The sequence below is a fragment of the Vigna umbellata genome, chromosome 3 (genome assembly GCF_029865625.1).
Source record: "Vigna umbellata cultivar VRB3 chromosome 3, Vumbellata_1.0, whole genome shotgun sequence".
NCBI lineage: Eukaryota > Viridiplantae > Streptophyta > Magnoliopsida > Fabales > Fabaceae > Vigna > Vigna umbellata.
The window spans coordinates 20,714,603-20,739,891 of NC_142167.1; the positions used below are offsets into that span (position 1 = coordinate 20,714,603).

At 34.5% G+C, this 25,289-nt stretch overlaps 3 protein-coding genes across 3 annotated transcripts; all 3 read left to right on the plus strand.

Moving 5' to 3' along the window:
- Nucleotides 1–746: 746 nt before the first annotated feature.
- On the plus strand, nt 747–4,928 carry LOC124827963 (RING/U-box superfamily protein). The gene is made up of 6 exons (XM_047301154.2): nt 747–1,065; nt 1,512–1,785; nt 1,890–1,944; nt 2,768–2,868; nt 3,273–3,496; nt 4,479–4,928. Exons 2-5 carry the CDS (start codon nt 1,543–1,545, stop codon nt 3,492–3,494), a joined length of 621 nt encoding a protein of 206 aa, XP_047157110.1. The 5' UTR covers nt 747–1,065; nt 1,512–1,542; the 3' UTR covers nt 3,495–3,496; nt 4,479–4,928.
- A 3,775-nt stretch (nt 4,929–8,703) lies between these two features.
- LOC124827965 (large ribosomal subunit protein eL8y) lies at nt 8,704–10,865 on the plus strand. Its single transcript, XM_047301156.2, has 7 exons — nt 8,704–8,789; nt 8,970–9,020; nt 9,117–9,318; nt 9,840–10,009; nt 10,099–10,227; nt 10,321–10,413; nt 10,500–10,865. Exons 1-7 carry the CDS (start codon nt 8,787–8,789, stop codon nt 10,629–10,631), a joined length of 780 nt encoding a protein of 259 aa, XP_047157112.1. The 5' UTR covers nt 8,704–8,786; the 3' UTR covers nt 10,632–10,865.
- Nucleotides 10,866–19,229: 8,364 nt separating this feature from the next.
- On the plus strand, nt 19,230–23,770 carry UNG (uracil dna glycosylase). Its single transcript, XM_047301157.2, has 7 exons — nt 19,230–19,489; nt 19,565–19,782; nt 20,434–20,592; nt 21,412–21,442; nt 21,550–21,685; nt 21,982–22,065; nt 23,268–23,770. Exons 1-7 carry the CDS (start codon nt 19,288–19,290, stop codon nt 23,332–23,334), a joined length of 897 nt encoding a protein of 298 aa, XP_047157113.1. The 5' UTR covers nt 19,230–19,287; the 3' UTR covers nt 23,335–23,770.
- Nucleotides 23,771–25,289: the final 1,519 nt, after the last annotated feature.

Sequence of the window (25,289 nt, forward strand, 5' to 3'; positions counted from 1 at the left end):
CACATAAATCTTCTATCTTAAAAATTGAAATATAACCTATTACTATGCACACATAAATCCATAAATTTATAATTTTTTACTTAGTGTTTGGTTTCTCTATTGAATATTTAAAATATATTTATGATTATTGATTTTGATATTTTAAAATATATTAAAAGTATTTGAATGCAGTGTATTTTGATGCCTTTTCTTTAATTTTCAGGGAGAAAACCATGTTAGCGCACAACATTTTTCTTCCCTACATTATCAATATTTGTTACCCAAAAATTGCTTCATGGATTTCTGATTATCTGATTTAATTTAGAATAAACAAATCGATTATTTTTTAATTGAATTGATTTGACTCAGTCAAAAAACAATTATCAGTTATTTGTTAATTTTATTTTGCTTTAATTTTAATATTTAATTGATAGCTATAACTTTTTGTTGAATCTTACTTCCAACAATTATATAGTTATTTTTTAAAAGAGTTATTCCAAAAAATCTAACAAAAATATAAGGTGCAGAGACTTGCACCTTGCTCTATTTAGTTTCGACCACGCTTTTAATTTTTAATTTAAAAAAAAAACAAAACTCAACCTAATATTAATTATTTTTTATCTTATAATAATAATTATTAATCAATTTTAACGCGTATTGTTGAAACTTTAGTTTAAATACTATATATTAATAATCAGTATTATTAATGCATATCATTGTTTCAGAGTAAACCGTCACCAATTTGAAGAGAAATAGCTTTCTGGAAAGTTAGAAGAAAAAATATTAAAATTGAATAGCACGTGTTAAGTGATGTTTGGCCACGGTTAATGGAAGCGCGTGCGTGGCTGGGTTGTTCGTTCGTGTCTCCGTTCACAACTGTGTCCATGTCCTCCTTCATTTCTTCCATCGTGCCCCTTTTAAGTCATAACCCTTACCTTCAAATTCTCCCCAAACCCTAACCCCCTTCTCCCCTCTCTCTCCGTCGATTCGCCACCGCTGCGTCTCTCTTCTCCCTTTCAATCTCTTTTTCAGATCACTTTCTCTCTCATTCTTTTCCACCGCAACGCAACTTCTTCTTGCTCAACGGTTCGTATCCGCCTCCATCGCTTCCGTTCCTTTCCTTTTTCTTGTGTATGCGATTTTTCTTGTAGGTCGATTAATTTGTTTTTGTATATATTCCGCTGACGAATTGATTTATATGTACGACGATATAATTGGATCCGGTCACTTCAAGAAGTAAAAACATTTTAGGTTTTTATGATATCTAGCTCTGGCTGGTTTTTTAGGTGCGTAGAAAGTTAGTCATGTGAGAAATACCATGAAAAGATGGGAATGAACTTTGATATTCTATTCGGCTTTGCCGGCTATGTTTTTTGATGTTTTAGATTGTTTGAGTTGTGTTTTTTTTTTTTTTCTGTTTTGTCAGTTTTATGATTGTGTTAATCGCAAAAGTTGGCCTAATTTTTTATCCCTGGACCTTGGTCTAAGAGTGATTTTTTACGAATTGTGCGTTATGGGATTGGGATTTTCAGGTTGCTGCTTGGGTACGGGAGTAGTGTACCAATGAGTTCTCGGACAGGCAAGGGACCTGCTGTCAGAAGCTACCGGAGGAGAAAGGCAGTTTTGGACCTTGACCTTAATCTTGTGCCGGCTAGTGACAATCGTGAGCACGAGGGACCTTCAACACAGTCAGGGCCACTAGGAGTTATAGTTGAACAGCAGCCACCGGCCTCTCAACCAACGATGATTGATGTGGAAGACATTGATGATGATGTTGTTGAATGTACCCCAGGCGCTTTTGCTGAGGTTTATCTCCCGTCATTTATGGTTTTTTCTATTATTTTTCTTCATTTATTATATTTCATTGTCGCAAATTAGATTTTTTTTTTCTCATTTGTGTTCCATCATAGGCTAAAAACAAATCAAGAAGAATCCGTGGGAGGACTATAGTTGATGTTGAACTAGGTAACGTTGTTCTCCACTTTGTCATGCAATTTTTCACCAGGTTGTGCTGATGTTGGACATTATGTTTTTAGAAGTATACAATAGTTATTATATAAGATAACCTCTTAGCCAGTACACTTCCTAAACAAAGTTAATTGAAGGCTATAGAATTCAACTGGAAGATATGAACATATTTTGTTTATAGGCAAGAGTAGCTACGATATGGCTTTCTACAATTGGGGGAGTGTGTTTTCCCTTTAGCGCACATCTCTATATAATATATTTCGGTAGTGCCTCACCGAACTTTCGCCCAATGCTTTTCTATGCTGATTGCGTTATTGGGTGTTGTACAAGTATTACTGTATCCCACCGATTAACTTTTACAACCAGAGCAGTTGCTAAAGCAAAATAATAGTAAATTTAAACTCGGGATTTCAATTTCATTAAAAAAAATTTAATCTTGTATGATATCATTGAATTTATTTTGCATTCTACTTTTTTGGCCTTGTTGCCTGTGAGCTTTCTGGCTGCCGCCCCAACATCTGATGGTAGGGACTTTGAGAGTTCTGCCTGCTAATGTATCCCGCTGATTAATTTATAGATGCAGACCATAGCAGTTGTTAAAGCAAATAACAGTATTAAATTTAAATTCTGGATTTCAATTTAATTAAGAGAACTTATAATCATGTATGGTATTATGCCTTTGTGGTCTGTTGTTTTGTGTGTTTTCTGTTTTCTGCCTACTCCAACATCCATTGTCTGGAAAGTTTTTTTATTAGCTTTTAATCTTTAGATTACTTATTATAATGGTGATTAACATATCTGTTATTTGTGATTGTTGCAGAAGATCAGACTCGGCGCAACAAGCGCAGACGAGAATTGCGAAATCAAACAATTATTAATTGTGAGAAGTATATAAATTTAGAAGGCAGTAGCAGTTCTATGGTAAAAAAATCCTTAGTGAGATGGCACTATTTTATGTTTGTACTTCATCTTTTGTTCATCTGAATAAAATTTGTTAGATTCGTAAAAGTTGCATATCCACATTGTTAAAAATAATTTGGTATTACCACTTCATCATATGCTTCTGGCTGTGATATTTAGGCATTTATATACTCTAACTCTATTTTTTATTTATTCCATTGATTTTTAATGTTTTTGGCATATCACGGGTTGCTTTCACATATGTTGTGCTTTTAGAGCAGTTTATTATTTCAATCAGAAGTTAATTTCCTTCATCCTTTAATTTTGTGAAATGACCTGTTTCTATCAAACAACTAAAGAACCTGGTAAACGATTGTGAAGGTTGACTGGAAATCCAATATCTGAATTGAATATTTCTTTTGTAGAGTGATAGTGCTAAAGTGCTTCCTGAACCTCGAATTGAGCCTGTTTTCAACTGTCCAATATGTATGGGTCCTTTGGCAGAAGAAATGTCGACAAGGTGTGGTCATATTTTTTGCAAGAATTGCATCAAGGCTGCTATAAGCGCTCAGGGAAAATGCCCTACCTGTAGAAAAAAGATTACTGTGAAAGAGCTTATAAGGGTGTTTCTCCCATCAACTAGTTGAAGGTATGGTTAAAAATTCAATTGTGATTATTTATGTCGGTTAAAGTGCTTTCTTGTTGTCATATAGATACGTAATAAGTGGTACGCATAGGAAAGACTGTTATTGCTCTTATGGGTTTTGAATAAGTATATGGTTCAATATTACAAAATGATGGTGATATTAAAGTTTCCGTGGCAGTTTACAAACTGGGTGTTTAAAATGGATAAATTCACTGGATTAATTTGTGACCAACTGAGTCCAAAGTACTGATCAAGTTCAAAGTACGTTTTATTTTATGGTAATATGTGTTAAGCTTTAGAGGTGGTGATAACAAGGTGGGAGTAGTAGAAATATGATTAGAAGAGGATATGGAGCCACAAAAGGACAGGATATAGGATAATTGTAAAAGAAGGCCACCCGAGGCACTGATAAGTAGAGCAAATTCAGACCTAAAGGGATAGATAAACTAAGAAGAACTTTTTAGGAAATTATTAAAAGCGATTTCATGGTGAGCGATAAACAACTCCAATTGATTGTGTTGTGTGATCAATAATACTATCTATCTAGTGGGATTGTACACGGTACTTGGTTTAAATAAACATGATTTGAATATGGAGATAAATACCATTATATCTGAAACTTAGGATGTGTGGACAGAAAATGAGATGTTTTAGACGGGAAAAAAAGGTGCTGGAGACATCAATCGATATAGGAGATTCAAGTAGAGAAATTAAATAGAATTATCTGATTAAATTAGCATATTTATAACCTGTTATTTTTCCCGTTGCTTTTTGTAACTTCTTCGATAAGCTTGTATACTTTAAATGGGATAGATGGCAAGTAAAGATGCTTTCATATGCTTTGTTACATTGTATTTTTCCATTGCTTATGCATGTACTTTAGTCAGGGTCAAGCAATAGCTTCGTTTGGCAAGAAATAATTATCAAGTCTCTTGTTTATCTTCGATGCATTCTGATGAATAGTTGCTGTTTTTACATGCAACAGGCTTTCCTTACAAGCTTGTAGTCGGGATGGATATTGGGGGATGTAAGAAACGTCATTGTACTTTGGACATTACTGAATGGCTGTGTTGTTTCTAATACGTTCCCCAAATCAGAGATACTTAGTCTATTGTCGAGTAGATGTATCTCATTAAAATATCGTATTATTAATAACATTATTAAGACGTTTGGTATATGTATAATTCGTTGCTCAGGCTTTCTTATCCTTTCATGTTATGAACTCTCGGTCAATTCCTTTTAGTGATATTACATGGCCGAGAGGCCGATCAAGAGTCATTATTAAGAGTGGGGATTTATGCCATATAAATCCCTCACGAATGGGTAGTAATCCTCTGCTTTATTGTTATTGGCTTAGAGAAGCGGGTGCCAAAATGAATAACAATGTTATTTGAGAACTGTTATGCAATACTAGTTCAGCGTGTTTAGATGATGATATTAGTTTGCTGGTTAAATACCGTTGCTACTGTTTTCTTATACTTGATAAAAAGTTCTATGGATTTGCTTGAATCAATATTTTAAGATGCATTAAAAATTTATGGCCATAGTTTTTGTAAGGATCAATTGAGCAGCCTCAATTCAGTAAAGCGTGGTAAAAATAAGAGCTCTCCACTAACGAACCTGAGCCTCACCCTAGCAGAAAAGTCTTGCATTAGCAATTGCATGCATTTAAGGCTGAAGTTGAAATGCGTATCATTAAAGAAGCACTGATGTTTCTAGTATAATAATTTATTTTAATTTAAGCCTTTTCATTAAGGATTACTGACCTGACTATCACATCACATGTAAAATTGGTTCTCTGAAAACAATTATCAAATGAGAGAAAGAAGTAAATTAAAAAATATAGTATACTGTGGGATCGATTAAAAGTCAGATGAACTAAAATCATGTTTTAGCGTTGGAGCAAAGGACATTGAAAGTTGTAATTGATGTGAAATAAATGAACTGAAAAAAGCAAACTAAAATGAATTTACACTTCAATTAGAGATCACCCAAGAGATTTGTCATAACAATCAATGCAAATCTACATACAAGAGTTACTCGTTTAGCTACCTTTCTTGCTATTCACATTTTTACATACATTTAAGTAACTTTTAATTGAACTTATTGTAAACCTAAGTGTGTTACATTTTTCTTTATATTTTATTTCTCTTTCTCAAATTCGTAAGAGCCATGTCCATCATTTCCTTACGACTACATGTTTTTTCCAATTTTTTTTCTCGATACCCATTTGGAGGGTCACTGTGACTCCTAACACTCTTCCTTTTATAAGGAGGAAGAATAAATTTGGATGAATGATAACCAAGCCTTATTAGGTCAATATAGTTCTCCCTATCAAAAGATCAATTATACTTTTGTTTATAAAGTGTTGATTGTAATAACAGTCTAATTATAACATATTAGTATATTGTAGAATAGAAAGAATATATGCACCGTTTCATGCATTTTACCAAATTTTTTTATTTAGAATCCTATATCAAACAATGACATTTGTTAGGAGAAGGCTCAACATTTATAATATTTTTATTTATAAATACAAATAGACAAGTTTTAACATTGTTGTTTCTTAAGAAATGTATTTTACGAAACTTGTTAATTGCAACTTGAAAAACGAGAGATGCATTATTTTATTTTATTTTTTGTAGAAAACATGTTCACATTTCTTTAAGTTAGTTTCAAATCAATAACAAGTAAAATAAAAGTTAAATGATATAGAGATTTACAGGGTATATTTAAACTGATTCGTGTAAAATACATATATTATGTCTAATTTTTTTATTAACTTGATGAAGTTTCTCTGAAACATACTATAGTCACAAAAATACAAATATATATGTGATCCTAAAATTCTATATGTTCTAATTAAATGACATTAATGTTCTTAGATGAATACACAATTATGAACACCCATCTAGTCTACTACAAATATAAAAAACAATAACCATCACACACAAAAATGCCTAGAATTACTTTTCGAGCTTTAAGACAATTTTGTATACAATTTTTAAATGTTGTCATTAACAAGTCAATATTTTATTTTTTTAAAAAGGCTATTAAAAATCCCTTCCGAGCCATTATAAGATTTACCTACCTTTCACTATTGTTGTTTATCGTTTAATCACATATAAGCACATAGACACATTAAACATAAAGACAAAAAAGAAAAAAAAACATAAATATATTAAACGATATTCTTGCAATATTAAATGCATGCGATTTTATTATACAACTTGTCTTATATACAAAGTAACTTAGTAAGTCTAGACATGCAGCTTATTTTCTTTTTAGCCATGACCTAATATAATTGATTGATTCTGCCAAGGATGACCAGAGGTTCTAGGAGGCTTAAAGCAAATTCAAGGATTTTTGAGACGTAAAACAATACTAAACAAAAATTTTCTATAACTAATTTTGAGAAACCTAAAGCAATTAGACTAAAAAAAATTGAAGCATTTTCTTCCTGAAAGCCTAAAAAAAAAGGACTTTGCCTACCAAGTGTGACACCCGGACACTGACAAGAGGGCGGGAAGTGAGGCATGGTGCAAGGGGCACTGACAAGGAGCGGCTCCTGGCAAGGCTTTCAGTGGAAGGGGCACATGGATGAATCGAACATACACAGGAATGAGAGGGATCTAGAGACTGTATAGGTATGAGACTATACAGTTGAAGGATAGCTTAAAAGGATTGATTTCGCTACTCATATCACCAAATGCATTTGCTTTTTGGTAACCTAACTCATAAGAACTCCATGGTTAAGCGTGTTTAGCTTGGAGCAATTCTGGGATGGGTGACCTTCGTCAGAGAAGAAAAGATCCTATTTGAAATTCTGGACGAAAATAGAAACCTATTGAGACATTAAGTCTATATTTATATATACACATAGCATATATATTAATTTAAATAAAACACCAATGTCTAATAAAACCAGGTGCTCACAGAAATAAACAGTTTATAATTAAATACAAAATAAAAAATTAATAAAAACTAAGGTGACTAAATACAATAATAACATTGTAACATTATTATTATTATTATTTACGTGTGTTATGAGATTAAAATAAATTTTATTAAGCTTCTTATTATAATTAGTTAATTTTTAAGTGTTTGTATGGAAGCAGAAGTTAATACTTAATTGGCTGTGTTTTTTTTTAATTCTCTTTTTTCACAAGCGACTAAGTTGAAAAGACATAAAAAATGATGTTTTCATAAAAAAAAAACTATAATTTATTCTTTTAAAATAACCTTAACCAAACATATTACGGATAATAACAAGTGAATTCTTTTCACTTAAAAAAAACACTTTTTCTGAACACAAATCTTATTAAACATACCTAGTATATACAATAATAATAAGTTGATTTAAATCGACATAATTGCATTATCAATTTGGAATTATTGTCCAATTTCATGAAAAAAACTTATATAGGTATGAAACATACTAAACGATCAATCAACTCACAGTGATATATTATAATCTAATCCACATAAAACATGACAGAATAACATATACTATTTACAAAATAAACTATTATTATTAACTAAAGATTTTGTTAACATGCGTTCTTAATGAGTTTTTATTTATTAATTTTATTTTATTATCTAAGTCTCTCTTAACCAATCCTTGGATTAATCTAAGTTTCTATCATGGAATCAAGAAATTGAAATTAGTTAATTAATATCATAAAAAATTAATAAAAAATTTTGTTGAATGAAAATTTAATTAAGTATCTACATTATTACACCTAGAGCTACCTATAGGATTAAACTTCAAATAATCCCCATGTTTTCTAACTTTAAATATGTGATTTTTTTTTTCAAAAAAAAAACATATCTAAAATATTTTGAATTATGATTTAAGATTTTCTGAAAGTATTTATTTGGAGAAACCTGTAACAAAAGACTCTATCCATTTTAAAATTTTTATATTCCATTATCTATTCTCACCACAACAAATAGACTTTACATTCTTTATTAATCAGAACGCTTTTTATCTTATACAAAAAATAAATGATACATTTTTATAATAGCTTTTTTTACATATTAGTTGAATGTAATATTTCTTGTTTAAGAAAATACTGAAAAATTTCCAGTTTATACACTAGTATTTGTGTAATTATGAAATTAGTTAAATTAGCATAAATTAATTATTAAACTCTAATGAACATAAAAATATTATTTTCTTTTTTAACTGGGCCGAAAGGGATCTTTCCAGGCCCATTGCTGATATATAAACACAACCCTAGTTAGGGTTTTACTCAGAGCTTCCTCGCATCGCCAAACAGCAGCTGCAGCAATGGTGAGTCCCAGAGAATTCTACGCCTCTGCTCTGATCATATTTCAACATTTTCTTCGATTCGATTTTATTTTATTTATACTGTTCGAATTTAGTAGCTCTGATTTAATCATCGTCGATTTTGATGTGAAGCCTCGTCTTCGTTTGTGTAATGTGCTATTTTTGTTGTGTTTAATTTCTTAGGCTCCCAAGCGTGGTGGAAAAGCCCCGGTTCCTGCCTCTAAGAAGAAGCCTGTATGTATATAAGTTCTAGGAATTCAATTCGGTTTCTGATTCGGTTATATTTATCGGTTTTTGTTCATATTTTTTTTTTCTGATTTTGAATCTCAGGAGAAGGTTACTAACCCGCTTTTCGAGAAGCGTCCGAAGCAGTTCGGAATCGGAGGAGCGTTGCCGCCGAAGAGAGACTTGACTCGGTTCGTCAAGTGGCCCAAGACCGTTCAGATTCAGAGGAAGAAAAGGATTCTGAAACAGAGGTTGAAGGTTCCTCCAGCTTTGAACCAGTTTACGAAGACACTCGACAAAAACCTAGGTCAGATTAATTTGTGTAGTGTTGGATCTGATATAAATTTTGTTGTTATGTGAGGTAGGGTTTCGTAATTTTATGTTGTTTGAGATGCATCTTTTACTTAGGTATATCTGAAAGTGTTGGCGCTACTGTTATCGGATATGTATTTACTTAGGTTACATCTGAAAGTGTTGGGGCTACTGTTATCGGATATGTATTTACTTATCTGAAAGTGTTGGGGCTACTGTTATCGGATATGTATTTATTTACTTAGGTACATCTGAAAGTGATGAGGCTGTTGTTATCAGATATATATTTTGTGGTAACTGTTAGGGAAATTAGGTTGGCGTGCTATTAAGGGAAGTTATCAGCGGTCTCGTTACAAACGTTGAGATAGTTTTTTCCATTAACTTAAGGCTAACGATGATTACGATTTTTAGGTTGTTATCCATTATTTATATTATACTTTTTATTGAATCGCGGCTTCAGCTTTTGTTAGAATTCCCTGTTTCTGAAATCGATGTTTTTTTTAACCTAATTTGCAGCAACAAGTCTGTTTAAGATCCTGTTGAAGTACAGGCCAGAGGATAAAGCAGAAAAGAAGGAGAGACTTTTGAAAAGGGCACAGGCAGAGGCTGAGGGTAAAACTATCGAGGCCAAGAAGCCTATTAATGTGAAATATGGTCTCAACCATGTTACCTACCTCATTGAGCAGGTTGTCTTCAGTTTTATTAAAACCTTGTGTTTGTAGTTTATTCTTACTCTATCATTATAAGTTTAACATGTTCATTTGTTTCCTTGCAGAACAAAGCCCAGCTTGTTGTGATTGCTCACGATGTGGACCCAATTGAATTGGTTGTCTGGCTTCCAGCATTGTGCAGGAAAATGGAAATCCCATACTGCATTGTGAAAGGAAAGGCGCGCTTGGGAACGGTAGTGTTTCTTTGAATTTTAAGATTGTCGTGCTGTATAACTGAATTTCAATGGCTGTTCTAATTTGATGATTGTTGTAATCCATCATATCAGGTCGTCCACAAGAAAACCGCATCTGTTTTGTGCTTGACAACTGTAAAGAATGAAGATAAATTGGAGTTCAGCAGAGTCTTGGAGGCTATCAAGGTAGTGTTGATGAGATTATTTTGATTTCTTTATGCTTTTACTGCTCTTGTGAAATACTAATGTAATGTGTTTGATATTCCTTTCAGGCTAACTTCAATGACAAGTATGACGAATACAGAAAGAAATGGGGTGGTGGAATCATGGGATCCAAATCCCAAGCCAAAACCCGGGCAAAGGAAAAGCTTCTGGCCAAGGAAGCTGCTCAGAGAATGTCTTAGGAAGAATTTCTTATATTTGGTTGCTTTGCGACTGCCTTTTAGTGTGTTTTTAATGTTACTTTCTTGTACTTTTTATCTATTTAAAAACTTTTGTTTTTCTCATGGGCTATTTCATTAAAATCTCCAGCTCTGTCCTAGTCCTTGCACCCAATATTACTTTCATTTTGGTAGTAGACTTTTTTATGGTACTTAATGAATGAACTGCATTTGGATGCAGTTGCATCCAATTTTTGATATTTTATATTTATGAATTTATTTTCTGTTTATATGGTATAATAACGAGTACACCGAACAATCCTCCGAACGTGTATGCCTCACCGATTCTCCTTCAATAGTTATAACATCCTTTTTTCATATTTTTTTTCAGCCCTGGATATCTAAGTTGACTCGTTAAATTTTATATTTTTTAAATTAGTCAAGTAATATCCACATTTTGATATTTTCTTGGTTTATGTTGAGTGGATCCTGTTTTGTTTATTGTTAGGGCCGAGAAAATATTTTTAATTTATAATGATTGAAATATTGTATTCTTTTGCGGTTCAATTTTGACCAATTAATTTCATTGAAATAGATTTTTGTATAATATATTTATCAGCTATTGGTTAGTGTTTTTATGTGGGATTATGGATGTAAATGGGCGATATTGTATTTATTGATTTGAAAGGTTAATTAGCCTTTTTCTTTTTAACTGTTGTTTCGGTTAATATTTTAGTTTTAGTGCTTTAGGTTTTTAATTTAATTTGAAAGTAATTATTTTAAAAAAATTAACGTAATGTCTCCCCGTTTTCAAAAAACCTAACGTGTTTCCTTTCGATTGATAATGAGAACCTTAAACATCAATTTTTATCATGCATAGTAATTTTGGATGGACACTTTTATCATTCAATACTCCCGGTCCTTCTTTAGCTAGAAGTACGTTGTGTAAAGTCCTAGATGATTGGCAGATTTGGTCGAGCTCTCCCCCCTTGTCTCGACCATCAATCTCCGCTCCTTCAATGTGGAGATCAATTGTTATTCCAGAAATAATCCTATCACTATATATAGTGGACGAAGGATTTGTCGACTTGCTTTCTCGGTTGTCTTAAAGAAGGATAGATAGAGTTTGGAAACGAAGGTCCATGCTAAAGACCTTTCAGCCATCTCTCCAATGACTTCTATGACGAACAAAGTTCACGCTGCTCATTATTCTTATTTTAAAGAAAATGAAAAAAAATGTCAGATGCTAAGGGCGGTCAGTTACTGAACCCTCGAATTTGAAGAATGCTAGACAATGGTCGTTTGGTCAGGTGTGGTTAAGGATTGAACGAATATTTTCAAATAGTAGAGTATTTTTTAGGAGACACTGCAATTTAAGGTTAAGAGTAAGTGTAATTAGTGTATAATGGGCTTAGATTGAACTGTGATTATTCATCTCAAAAACTATAAATAGAAGTTAAAAAGTAAGAGATATGTAATTATATCTATTGTGAATTTAAGACATTGTTCTGACCCAAACGATTAAGGAGTAAAAGTGTGAAAGTGTGTTTTGTAGAGTTACTCGATCCTGTACTGAAAGAGATAAAAATGAGTATTAAGATATTGTTTATTCACTCTAATATCATTCCACCATTTTTTATTGTCTTAAACAAGTTTATTAAGTTTAGAATTGATAATATATATTTTTGAATATTATAAATATAGGTAAAATTATCAGTCAATAAATATAAATTATTTAACCCAATAACAACAATAAACAATAAACCCTTATGATAAATGGATTTCATAAGTAACAAGTCTTAAATTTTTGAAGTGTCAAAATAAATCTACAAAATTTTTAAAGAAACAAAATATATAAATATATATTAAAACTAAATAAATAATTTTGTTTATGTATTAAAATTTGGGGGCCACCCTTTATTACAAACCAAGCTATGCCAGTGGATTTGATTACACCAATATATTGTTATTGTAAATTATACGTATAAACAGATTATAGTACTTTTAGTTTGATTAAATAATTTTCTGGTATTTTTCTTTTTCGTAGTTCCGAACCTAACTATACTATTTAGTGTTTTGTGCATGTCTTTAACATAAGTTTTATATTCTATAATAGGTTTTATTTCATTAATTTTTTTATTTGTCGTGACATGCATATGAGAGTTAATTTTTGACTTTCTGAATTTTAATTTTCTTAATTTTTCTTTAATTTCTTGTATAAGGTTTTCAGTACTTCAACTGCATTTAAGGATAGTAATCCAAATAAAATCTTAATATAATTAAGCTAAGTTTAGATTCAAAATTTAAGTAAAAAATAAGTAATAACAAGTTACGTTTAGATAATCTTGATAACATAAGTTGTTATTTATGCATGAACACGATATAAAGCAACCCCACGACATAGCACGCCATATGCGTCACTCACTCGTTCTATCTCTGCTTTTCTTCTATTCCATGGACGATTTCCTGCATCTAATTTGCCCTAATTCTCCATTTGTACGCATCTCTTCCTCTTTCCAATGTTCTTCTTTTCTTTATTTTCTACCAGCAACCAACACTTGTCACCTGCTGCTATACATTTTGTGTTTTAATCTACCACCATTTTTCTTTAAATAGTATCGTTTTACTATTGTATTTTTCTATTTGTGTTATTTTTCGACTCCGTCCAAATAAACTGTAATTCTTTATTCCATGAAGACTTAGTCTCCATATATTGCTACTAAATTCTTGTTCTGGGGCTTGCTTGATGGGGGTATGGAAACATTTTTGGAGTTTTGAGATTACAATCATATGAATATTTCTGCTTTATCAGCTTAGGGGTGTTTATTTCTCTGTTTTGACAGTTAGCAGTATAATTTCTTTGTTCTTCTTTCTTTTGAACAGAGAAGTAATAAGATCAGTTTCTTTTTCCTTCAGCTTTCTTTAGTTCTTTTTTGATAGGTTTTGACTTCAAAATTATCTACAGTGTGACACTGCCACTTAGTGACTAACATTCTTTCTAAGATATTGAAAAATGACTAAAAATTAAAGGAATATCATAGTGTGCCTTAATGTATGTACATTAAAGATCACGGAAATTCATTGGAATCTCATTCTGATTTACAGATTTGGGATGGAGAGATGCTCTCTGACTGCTTTGAAGACATATATCCTCATTCTTTTTGAGATTTTAGTTTCAGCTCAAGCACTATACACACAAGTACATATGAATTGGTTTTCCTTAATATTTCGTACTGTTATAGGTTTTGGAGTTAACATAGTGACTTTTGTTATGGTCGTTGTGCTTGGATGTAGTCAGAAGATTGATTGAAGGTCAGATGGCCAGGTACTCACTGATCTTAGAAGATTTTGTTAAGGGAGGTTAATATTGACGCACTTTTAATATTAGGTTTCAATTTGCATCACGGAAAGCTTAGTTCTTCTATTGAATATCTCATTTGGCATAGCCATCAATGTGATAAGGATAAAGAGACCATCTTACAAAAACAGGTATATAGTGGCATGTGTTTCTTACACGGTCACTTTCTTTTTTCGATAAAATTAGTGATAAGCTTTAGATAAAATTTTAAAAGAAGCTATTAAAATTGATAATCTTTCTCTCTTTTGAACACATTAGTTTAAACCATTTGCCTGACCTTTAAACTGTTTGCCCTGCTAGATTCGTAAATAGCCTTGGTTATATGCTGTATAGGAAGCATTTGATGCCATTTAAAATGAGTTGTTTTGATTGTAGTAGCAAGCATAGTGTATTCATTTTATAGTATATGTGATTTAGTATAAAGATATGAAAATTACATTTTTGTTTCTAGAGCACATTTTAATTTTGAATGAATTTGCTGTCACAATTTTAGTTTTTTGGAGGATCCACTTCTTTCGAACGACGTGGACCTTGAGGAAGGTGATTATCAAGACCTTGGAAGTCTGATTAGTCATCAAACATAATTCTCTTCATAGACTCCTTTGCTTACTCTCAAAATAATTAGTCTCCATGTTGTATGGGATGAAGTGTAGAGTATAACTTTAATTTAAATACAATTTAGTTCTTAATAGTTGGTTGGTGGAAAAGTTAAAGGGGAAATGTACAAATTTTTTTAGGATTAAATATGTTTTCAGTCCCTAAACTATTGGCCGTTTCTGGTTTTCTTCCCTCTTTCAAAGTAAGGTACAATTTGGTCCTCATTCTTTTCGAAACGTTCGTTTTAGTCCTCGGAACTTTGGTTTTAGTCCTCATTTTGTTGCTAAATGAGGACCAAATTTTTAAACGGTGTTAGTTTTCGAGGACTAAAACGAACGTTTTCGAAAAGAATGAGGACCAAATTGTACCTTACTTTGAAAGAGGGACGAAAACCAGAAACGGCCAATAGTTTAGGCACTAAAAACATATTTAACCCATTTTTTTATTAGTATGGGGCTTTTGATAATTAAGAAAATTTCATAATTCTTTTGGAGATAATTATATGTTTGGTTTATTTTTTAAAGAAAATATACTCTTTTCATGTTGTTTTATTCAGTTATTTTTATTTCCAATTTGCAGGACTGATATGATTTTACTTTTACTGATTTTTAATATTCTTCCTATGCAGGAAAATGATGGAAACTTTTGGGATTTGATGACTTTCAACTTCATAACTCCAGTAATGAATCATGGTGTGGTAAAAGAAATTAGACTCTGATGACCTATTGCCACTACCGACTGATATGGGTCCTTCTTCCTGTCATGATGTGATTTTGTCCTGCTGGCAAGTTCAACTGAGTAACAATGGCTCTAATCCATCTATGTTTAGAGCACTCTGAGTGCATATGGATGGCCATACCTCCACCTGGGTTTATTGAAGGTATTTTTCAATACGAAATCGTGTTTTCCTCCCACACACTGGATAAATCTAAGTTGATGGACACCAAAGCTTGTGCCTTACTCTTTAGTCTTCTTACTCTTTAGTCTTTATACGCAATATTTATACCATATGACTGTGATGGACTGCTGGAATTTAAATCGTCCAAGTAATACCTTCTTCAACACTTTCAAATTTTCAATTCCAACATGGGATTCTAACTTTTTCTGTGGAGATGCAAGTTCTAGCCTTTTTATCATGAAATGAAAGGAAATTTAATGTCTGTCCAGTAACTCGGTAAGTTTATGTGTACAGAAGATGCTTTTTGTTTTGAACTATGCATTGATCTCTGTAACAAGCAATGGTTCAAGGGCTATCAATCTGATAGAAGATTAAAAGTATATGAAAGGAAGAAAAAGAGAGGAGGGAAGGATAGAGAGAAATAAAGGCGGGAAACAGAGTAATATCAGTTAATGGTTAGTTTGGAGGGAAGGGGATAGTATAAATAGAAGTTAGTTTGTAAATGAGGGGAGTAGCTATTCTGTACTTTTGAGTTTTACTGGAACATTGTAGGGAGACTAGGCTTCCTTGAGAGTAAACCCTGTACATTGAATTCTTTGATTCACTCAATAATACGAGTAATATTCACTGTTAATTGCGTGTTCTTGAAAAATAGAGTGGGTTGATCGACTTGTTGATTAAAGAAGTGTATGAAGTTTGGTCCGACCTGCCGGATCCCAAACATCGGTAAGGAGCGCCATGGAGAGCAAGGTGAATGTTTTGGAGGGAAGGTTTGACGCCATGGAAATGACGATGGCAGAATTCCGAGCAGAGATGCGAGGGATGGCTCAAGATTTGGGTCGCGTTCTTGGGAGAAGAGGAGGGAACCAGGGAAGGAGAGGGCAGTTGCGACTCGGTCAATGGAGGTCGGGAGAGGCGCCGGGGAAGGTTCTGACGAAGAATTGGAGGACGAACGCGGAGACGTTCAGGGAAGCTGGATGAAAAGAACGGAATTACCCACTTTTAAAGGCACCGATCAAGCTGGAGAAGTTCTTTGAAATGCAGTGACGGAGAAGATGAAGCTGGCTTAGGAGCGAGCTCTTGGTTTCGTTTCTGGCGAAAAAAAATCAAGAATCCGTCTTGGGAGACGCTAACAGATGCGATGGTGTGGAGGTTTGGCGGTAGGTATAGGGGAACCATCTTTGAGAAGCTAGCGGCGGTGCGGCAGTGCCGTGGAGGAATACGTGATTCTTGTGGCACAGGCTACGAGAGTGACGGAGGAGCAATTTCTTGATTACTTCTTCGCGGGATTACAAGAAGGGATGAGAATCTCATCAGGCCCCATTACTTGGTTCAGTTTGCCTTGGTTTGGCTCGGTTCGGGTTTGGTCAGGGACGTGTTTGGTTAAGTTCAAGTCAATTCGTGTTAAATCAGGTTAGTTCGATTCATTTTGATTTGGTTTTGGTAAGGTCAAGCCCGGTGGGGTTGCGTGGGGGTGGGGTGGGGTGGGGTGGGGTGGGGTTGGGTTGGGTTGGGTCGGGATCGGGGTGGGGTTAGGCTAGGTTCAGCTGGGTTCGGTTGGGATAGGTTCGGTTGGGTTGGATTGGGTTCGGTTCGGTTCGGTTCAGTTGGGTTGGGTTCGGTTCGGTGGGGTTGGCTTCGGTTCAGTTGAGTTGGGTTGGGTTGGATTCGGTTCGGTTCGGTTCAGTTCTGTTGGGTTTGGTTCGATTCGGTGGGGTGCGGTGGAATGGGTTGGGTTGGGGTTGGGGTTGGGCTGGGTTTGGGTTGGGGTTGGGGTTGGGGTTGGGTTGGGGTCGGGGTCGGGGTGGGGTTGGGCTGGGTTGGGTTCGGTTGGGTTGGGTTGGATTCGGTTGGGTTGGGATGGGTTCGGTTCGGTTGGGTTGGGTTCAATTGGATTGGGTTTGGTTGGGTCTGGTTCGATTCAGTTGGGTTGGGTTGGGTTCAATTGGGTTGGGTTTGGTTGGGTCTGGTTCGATTCAGTTCGGTTGGGTTGGGTTGGGTTCGGTTCGGTTCAGTTGAGTTGGGTTGGGTTTGGTACGGTTGGGTTGGGTCTGGTCGGGTTAGGTTCGGTTAGGTTCGGTTTGGTTTGGTTGGGTTCTGTTGGGTTCGGTTCGGTTCGGTTCGGTTGGGTTCGATTCTGTTCGATTCGGTTGAGTTGGGTTGGGTTGGGTTCGGTACGGTTGGGTTCGATTGGGTTGAGTTCAGTTGGGTTGGGTTCGGTTGAGTTTAGTTGGGTTAGGTTCGGTACGGTTGGGTTCGATTCGGTTTGGTTCGATTGGGTTCGGTTCAGTTCATTCTGTTGGATTCGATTCGGTTCAGTGGGGTGGGGTGGGGTGGGTTGCGTTTGGTTGGGGTTGGGATGGGTTGGGGTTGGGATGGGTTGGGGTTGGGGTGGGGGATGAGTTGGGGTCGGGGTGGGGTGCGGATGGGGTTGGGGGTTTGGTTGGGTTGGGTTGGGTTGGATTGGGTCGGGTCGGGTCGGGTTGGGTTGGGTTGGGTTCGGTTTGGTTGGGTTCGGTTCGGTTTGGTTGGGTTTGGTTCAATGCGGTTGGGTTCGGTGGGGTTTGGTTCAATTGGGTTGGGTTCGGTTCTGTTCGTTTAGGTTCGGTTCGGTTGAGTTGGGTTAGGTTAGGTTCGGTACGGTTGGGTTCGATTGGATTGGGTTGGGTTGGATTCGGTTCGGTTGGGTTCGGTTGAGTTGGGTTGGGTTAGGTTCGGTACGGTTGGGTTCAGCTGGGTTCGGTTCGGTTCGGTTCGGTTCAATTGGGTTTGGTTCGGTTCAATTGGGTTCGGTTCGGTTCGGTGGGGTACGGTAGGGTGGGTGGGTTTGGTCGGGTCGGGGTCGGGGTGGGGTGGGGTTAGGGGTTGGGTTCGGTCGGGTCGGGTCGGGTCAGGTCGGGTTGGGTTGGGTTAGGTTGGGTTGGGTTGGGTTGGGTTCGGTTCAGTTGGGTTCGGTGGGGTTCGGTTCGATTGGGTTGGGTTCGGTTTGGTTGAGTTGGGTTCGGTACGGTTAGGTTCGGTACGGTTGGGTTCGATTGGTTTGGGTTCGATTGGATTGGGTTGTGTTCGGTTGGGTTCGGTTCGGTTAAGTTGGGTTGAGTTGGGTTCGGTACGGTTGGATTCAGTATGGTTGGGTTCGATTCGGTTTAGTTTTGTTGGGTTTGATTCGGTTCGGTGGGGTGCGGTAAGGTGAGGTGGGTTGGGTTGGGGTTGGGTTTGGTTGGGGTTGGGGTTGGGGTCGGGGTGGTGTTGGGGTTGGGTTTGGTTGGGTTGGGTTGGGTTGGGTTGGGGTCGGGTCGGGGTGGTGTTGGGGTTGGGTTTGGTTGGGTTGGGTTAGGTTGGGGTCGGGTCAAGGTCCGGTTAGGGTTGGGGTCGGGGTCGGGGTTGGGGTCGGGTTGGGGTTGGAGTTGGAGTTGGGTTGGGTTGGATTTGGTTCGGTTCGGTTGGGTTGGGTTGGGTTGGGTTGGGTTGAGTTCGTTTGAGTTGGTTGGGTTCGTTTGAGTTGGGTTGTGTTCGACACGGTTGGGTTCGACACGGTTGGATTCAGTTGGGTTTAGTTTGGTTTGGTTGGATTCGATTCGGTTGAGTTTGGTTCTATTTTATTCGATTGAATTGTGTTGGGTTTGATTTGGTTCGATTCACTTTGGATTTGGTTCGAGTAGGTTAGGTTCGGTCATACATGCATACACACATTTATGTATATATATATATATATATATATATATATATATTTAAGTATTTTAAGGCATTCATATAAATACTTTAAAAGTACGAAAAAGAACAAAAACACAACTCATTCGCTTCCCGCCATTGCGAAGAGGAACGAAATGGCTTCCAGAACCCTAACGGACTTTTTCCAACCCGCTTCGAAGCGCTTGAAGCCCTCGCTCCCCCAATCCTGCAAATCCGGTGACGCCAACGCCTCCACCCTCTCTGTTGACCAGAACTTGCGCGTGGAATACAACAAGCTCCTCGCCAAGTCTAAACGGAATCTCAAACTCTGCGTCGAGAGGGTCTCCAAGACCAAAGGTAACTTCTCTCGTTTTGGAAATGCACTGCCGTTTGTGATGGTTTAAAACGCAGCGTTTTTGTGATGGTTCGTAGGTCTAAGTGGCGTGAAGCTGGAGGAGTTGCTGGTGGAGGAAACATGGTTGGACGCTATCCCTGGTGAACTTCAGAAACCTTATGCACTGACTCTCTCGAAGTTCGTGGAAAGTGAGATTTCAAGCCACGATGACGTCGTATACCCTCCCACGCACTTGATTTTCAACGCCCTTAATTCTACCCCTTTTCATAGAGTCAAAGCTGTCATCCTTGGCCAGGTTCGTCCATTTTTGTGTGGTTTTCTTTCATTATATGTCGCGTTTGATGTTGTTTCGACAAATTTGTTGGTATTCTCCAGAAAAGAAAACCAAAATTAAAAACACAATACTTTTTCCACAAATTTAAAATAAAGTTATACAACATATTTGGTTTATTTTTTCTTCAGTTTCAATCATTTTTAAGTTTTTACAAAATATGTTTGAGTTTTGGGCTGAAATTTAGTAAGAAACTATAAAAAAAGTTCTTTATTTATTTATTATTGCATCCAAGCAAAACGAATTATAATTCAATGTTTGTTATAATTGATTATGAAAATAGTGTAATTTTCGTCTATGTTCCAAGTACTTCCTTAGCTTAAGTAGAAGCTCCCTAACGATTTATTACAGTGCGGCATGGCCGCAATTGTTGTCAAGTTACCTGTACTTTTTCTCAGATTCCTGCAGTTTCAAAAACATGACAAAACTGCGCTTGCATCCTCAACTGCAATATCAAACTTGATCTTTAAATGCTGAAGCGCATAAATTGATTTTAAACTAGTAGAAGTTAGATTTGTTTTTTTTCTCTCTTTTAAGTAATTTTGTTGAACTTTATCCAAGGAGCCTAGATTGTATCTCTTTTAGTGATTTGTGGGTTTTTTATTTAATGTTTAGGACCCTTATCATGGACCTGGTCAAGCAATGGGGCTCTCATTCTCAGTTCCTGAGGGAATTAAAGTCCCTTCCAGTTTGGTGAATATATTCAAGGAGCTTCACCAAGACCTTGGTTGCACCATTCCACCCCATGGAAATCTTCAAAAATGGGCTGTGCAGGTACGTTCTCCTGCATGCATCTGAGTTATGTGAGGGATTTGTCTTTTTTCAAACATTGCAATGGCACTTTCAAGTGGATCGATTTCAATTTTATCCACTTCGTATTTACAACCATGCACTGAACCTATTGTATTTCTTGCTAGTGTCTGCCTAACTAGTACTCCCTGTACAGTTTTTTAAAAGAATAGTGATCGATGTATATTAATTATTTATGGATGAATGCTTGATAAGTATTATCAAATGTAAAGTACATAGTAATTGTCATGCGTGATGAAGCTTAGCCTTTCTCGTCTTTTGATAGTTCTTTCTGCGTTAGGTCATCTCCAGTGATATGTTTAGTTTGGGTAAGAACAAAATTGTGAGGTATAATGAATCAAATCTTTCGTATAACTTGACATCAGTATATGTACTTCGGTTTATTTTTATAGAAATTCTCGCATCTAAATTTTCTAAGCTAAATCCATAAATTGATTTTAACTAATGGGAGAAGTTTGTTTCATTTTATCTCTTTATTTCTTCTATAATAAGAACTTTTACAAAACTTTATCCAAATTAAGGCAGTATATTTAATGGATAAGGCCTCTTAAACGTTTCCTTCAAATGTTTTGTATGATTTAAAGATGAACTATATGTCAATAAATAAAGTCCCGCCTTAAAAAGGGTGCCCGTTAAATACAAATATGGATTGTTGTAGAAGTTTGACGAGTTTGTGCTATGAAAGCCAAGTTATATGACTGTAGTTATATTAACATCATGTGTGACTACGTTCTGAGAGTAGTTTTTGAAATACTATATCTGATCATTTGAACTTTATTTCAGGGTGTTCTCTTGCTCAATGCTGTTCTCACAGGTTAGACCTTTAGTTTTTGTTGACTTCTAATCAAGTATGTCGATGACTTATTATTTTATCCTTGTATTCTAGTGGTGTGATTTACTAGTTTGAACTTTTGATTTCAGTCAGGAAGCATCAAGCAAATTCTCATGCCAAAAAAGGCTGGGAACAATTTACTGATGCTGTTATCAAGACAATCTCACAGAAGAGGGAGGGAGTTGTGTTTCTGTTGTGGGGAAATTCTGCTCGGGAGAAATCCAGGTACTACAACTGTGTAACACTATAGCAAGTCTTTGGAACAAACCAGCAAAGAGTGAGCAGGGCTTTCAATAGTTTCCTTGACAATTTTTCCAAATTCTGCATAAAAAATTAGATATCGGAGTAAATTTTTATTTTTGAGATATGGATGATCAAGTTGCTGCAACTGTGCATTTATTAACTGCTGGCTGCTTTTTGGAATTTGTTTTCTTAAACTAAATTGGATGCTTTTCTTTCCTTGCCTGGAAAATAAATTCGGTGAAAACTAGTTGATGAACTTGTGATTGTCATATTCTCAGGTTAATCGATGCAACAAAGCATCACGTTCTTACAGCTGCACATCCTTCTGGTTTGTCTGCAAGTAGAGGCTTCTTTGGCTGCAGGTAACGTTGTTATGCAGTATAATTTAATCTTGGAAAATAAATTTTAGTACCTGTACTTTTGGAGAAACTTGGTTATGCATAAAAAGGACTAATTCATCAATTACAAAAGTTATAGGATTAATGCCAAGTTTAACAGAAACTGTAGGGATTAAAAACCCATTTTTCCACTGATTCATTGTTGATATCACTGTGAGTGATAATATGTTCAAACTTCTAATTGTTTTGCATTGTTTGTATAATATATTAACCAGACGTTCATGACCGTTATTTATGTTTATGTAAAAGAGCTAATGAATAGGCTAACGGCTAGTGTAAATAACTTCTGATTTGGAAGGAATAGGTGCAACAATACTTGATAACTTCTTACATTTATAAAAACTAATTGTTTCGAAATACTTCCTTTTGGAGTCTCCGACATTAAAAAAAGCGAATATTTATATTGTATTTGGAATAGGGATTTCAATAATTCACGAATTGAAATAGATTATAATTGAATTACTTGCAAGTTATTCTTTTCATTTTTTATATATTTTGTTTTTATAGTGATTAAAATATCTTACATTTCAATTTTCTTGTTTCGATAAAGTAATTGGATTTCTCTTTCAAGGTAAAATTCTATATCAAAAATATTTATTTTAAAATGAAAATTGAAAAAATTGAAAAAAAAATATTAGTCAAATTTAGATATTCAAATAATATTTAACAATTTATTTATTTTTTCAATGTGTGTAAAGAGGGAGGGGTTGGTTGTGGAATTCCAATTTACTCCTTTTTAAGTAAAATTCAAATTTTATTGTTTTAATTATTCAAAATACCTTATAAAATTCCGTACTTTTAAATTTTCTTTCAATTTTCTCGTTCAAATAACTCAATTTACTTTAAAAAAAAATTCTCCAAATAAATGAGTTACTCTTTTAAATTACTTCATTCAAACACACTATTAGGGTGTACTTGGTCAGGTATATTAGAAAACATAAAAGTCTGGAATACATTGTCATTTTCTTTCATTTGCGTTTTTATTTAGAATTGCACTCCTCACATACTCGACCAAGTTCACTATTAGCATTGTAAAATCAATGCAGGATTTAGCTTAGATCTTGAGATGCAATTGATATTTGAAAAAAAACGACTGATTAATTTTCCTTCATCGACATAAACAATTTATTTATTTCATTTCATTTGGTTTAATTTTATCTGAGCAGGCACTTCTCTCGCACCAACCAACTTCTGGAGCAAATGGGTAGTCATCCCATAGATTGGCAACTATAATTTTTTAGGGAGTGTTTGAAGGGTATTTTGAAGCCTGCTGTCGTAAGTTTGTTCTGCTTCTGAAGTCAACTTCCCTTAATGTACATACGATTCTGTCGATTGCAAACCTACCTACAAATATGCTTTTTGTCGATAGTTTGCCTCTGCAGTACCTTCCCTTCAACATTCTGATGTTATGACCGTAGTTTAGTATTTTGGCTTAACTAGGTTTCTGTCGGATACTAAATTTATTTCGTGTATTATCTATGCGATGTCTTAGTATTGACGAAAACATGTTATGGTGGTGGTGTTTCTCAGAAGGAACAGCTATACATATATATACATATATATATATATATATATATATATATAGACACTAATTTGGTCGTAGTTTGAGATCTTAGCAGCTATACATGAGGAATGCCATTTTCTTTTTTCAAATAAAGATCATTCAATATTATGCTTTTGTGTTTGCGGGAGACGAGTTTTAAACTTAGATCTAGATCGGTTTTGTTTTCTAAATAAAACCAATTTTTTATTGATATTTGTTATATTTGAGTTTAATTATTCATTTGGTAACGAGGGATTTATTTTTTTGTTACACTTCAATTTTGAATTTTTTTCTAGAGTAGATCATTAGGAAATTTTTACCCAAACTAAATTCTTTTATTGTTCAAGAACAATTTTTTGTCATGAAATACTAAATTTTATTATGTTTTTTTATCTTAGATGTCAAAATTAAAAATAAATTAAAAACTTATTTATATATAATCTTTTTTGAATAATTTATTAAATAAGTTCATAAAAGCTTTTAAAACATTAAATAATTAAAAGAAAATGTTTTTTAGGATTGCTTTTAGATGGAAGTAATTTTTAAATTTATAAAAATGACTTATTTGAATATTTTTTTTAAATTATTTTATTTTTAAGTTTAAACAAACTTTGTATATATTACATTTTCAACTTTACAAAATAATGAAATTATTTTTAGAATATGATTATAATTAAAAAATTATTTTAAATAGTTTTTATAAAACAAATATTCATATAATCTCTAAAAATAATAATTTTTCATTATTAGAAACAAGTATAAATTAGTTTTCGTTTTTAAAAATCTGTAAAAAATAATTATTACATTAATTGTTATAAAAATTACTTTTTTATTAGATAATAAAAAACTATCATTATACAATAAAATTTTTAAACTATAATTTTTTTAAAATATTCAACATTAAAAAAATGTTTGAAGTGAAGAAAAATTATATATTAATAAAACATAATGTGAAATTCAAAAATTACTATAGAGATTTAGAGATTGTAAAAAATAAATAAAAAAAATAACTGAAATATATTAAAAAGAAACTAATTTATTTTTAATAGATCAATCTTATCCTAATCACATCCCAACTCATTTTGAATAGAGTTTTAAGAATTTAATTTAATTTAATTATACCAGTTTTACATTTATTATGTGAAAACATGCAAACAATTGTAATATAAGACTGTACCGTAGTATACCTGATGCTACCAACGGTCGACAAGTAACCCAGGCGACCGTTTGCCGAGACTTCTCACGATCGTAATGTCATACGATCGTAGGTATGTCGAACGCTTTTTAACATCATAACATTTACATACTGATGTCGACCACTTGGCAATCGACAACCAGTGATGTCGCGACATATAGCGCTCACACGACAACTCGCATGTTTGTGTCGATACACAAGACGATCGACATATATTGAGCGATGTCTAAATTAACGGTGTCACAGTAAACGATTTAGCGGTTAAGGGTAAACAGTTACGAATATTAGTCAACGACACGAATCACGGGAATAACTGACCCAGCATCGAACACGATCTAACAGTTACAATTTCCAGGTAGTCAACTTCGGTAACTGACCGGATTTTCAGGTAAACGGTTTACTTTACTGTTTTAAATATGAAGATCACACCAGAAAAAATGTACGTTTTCC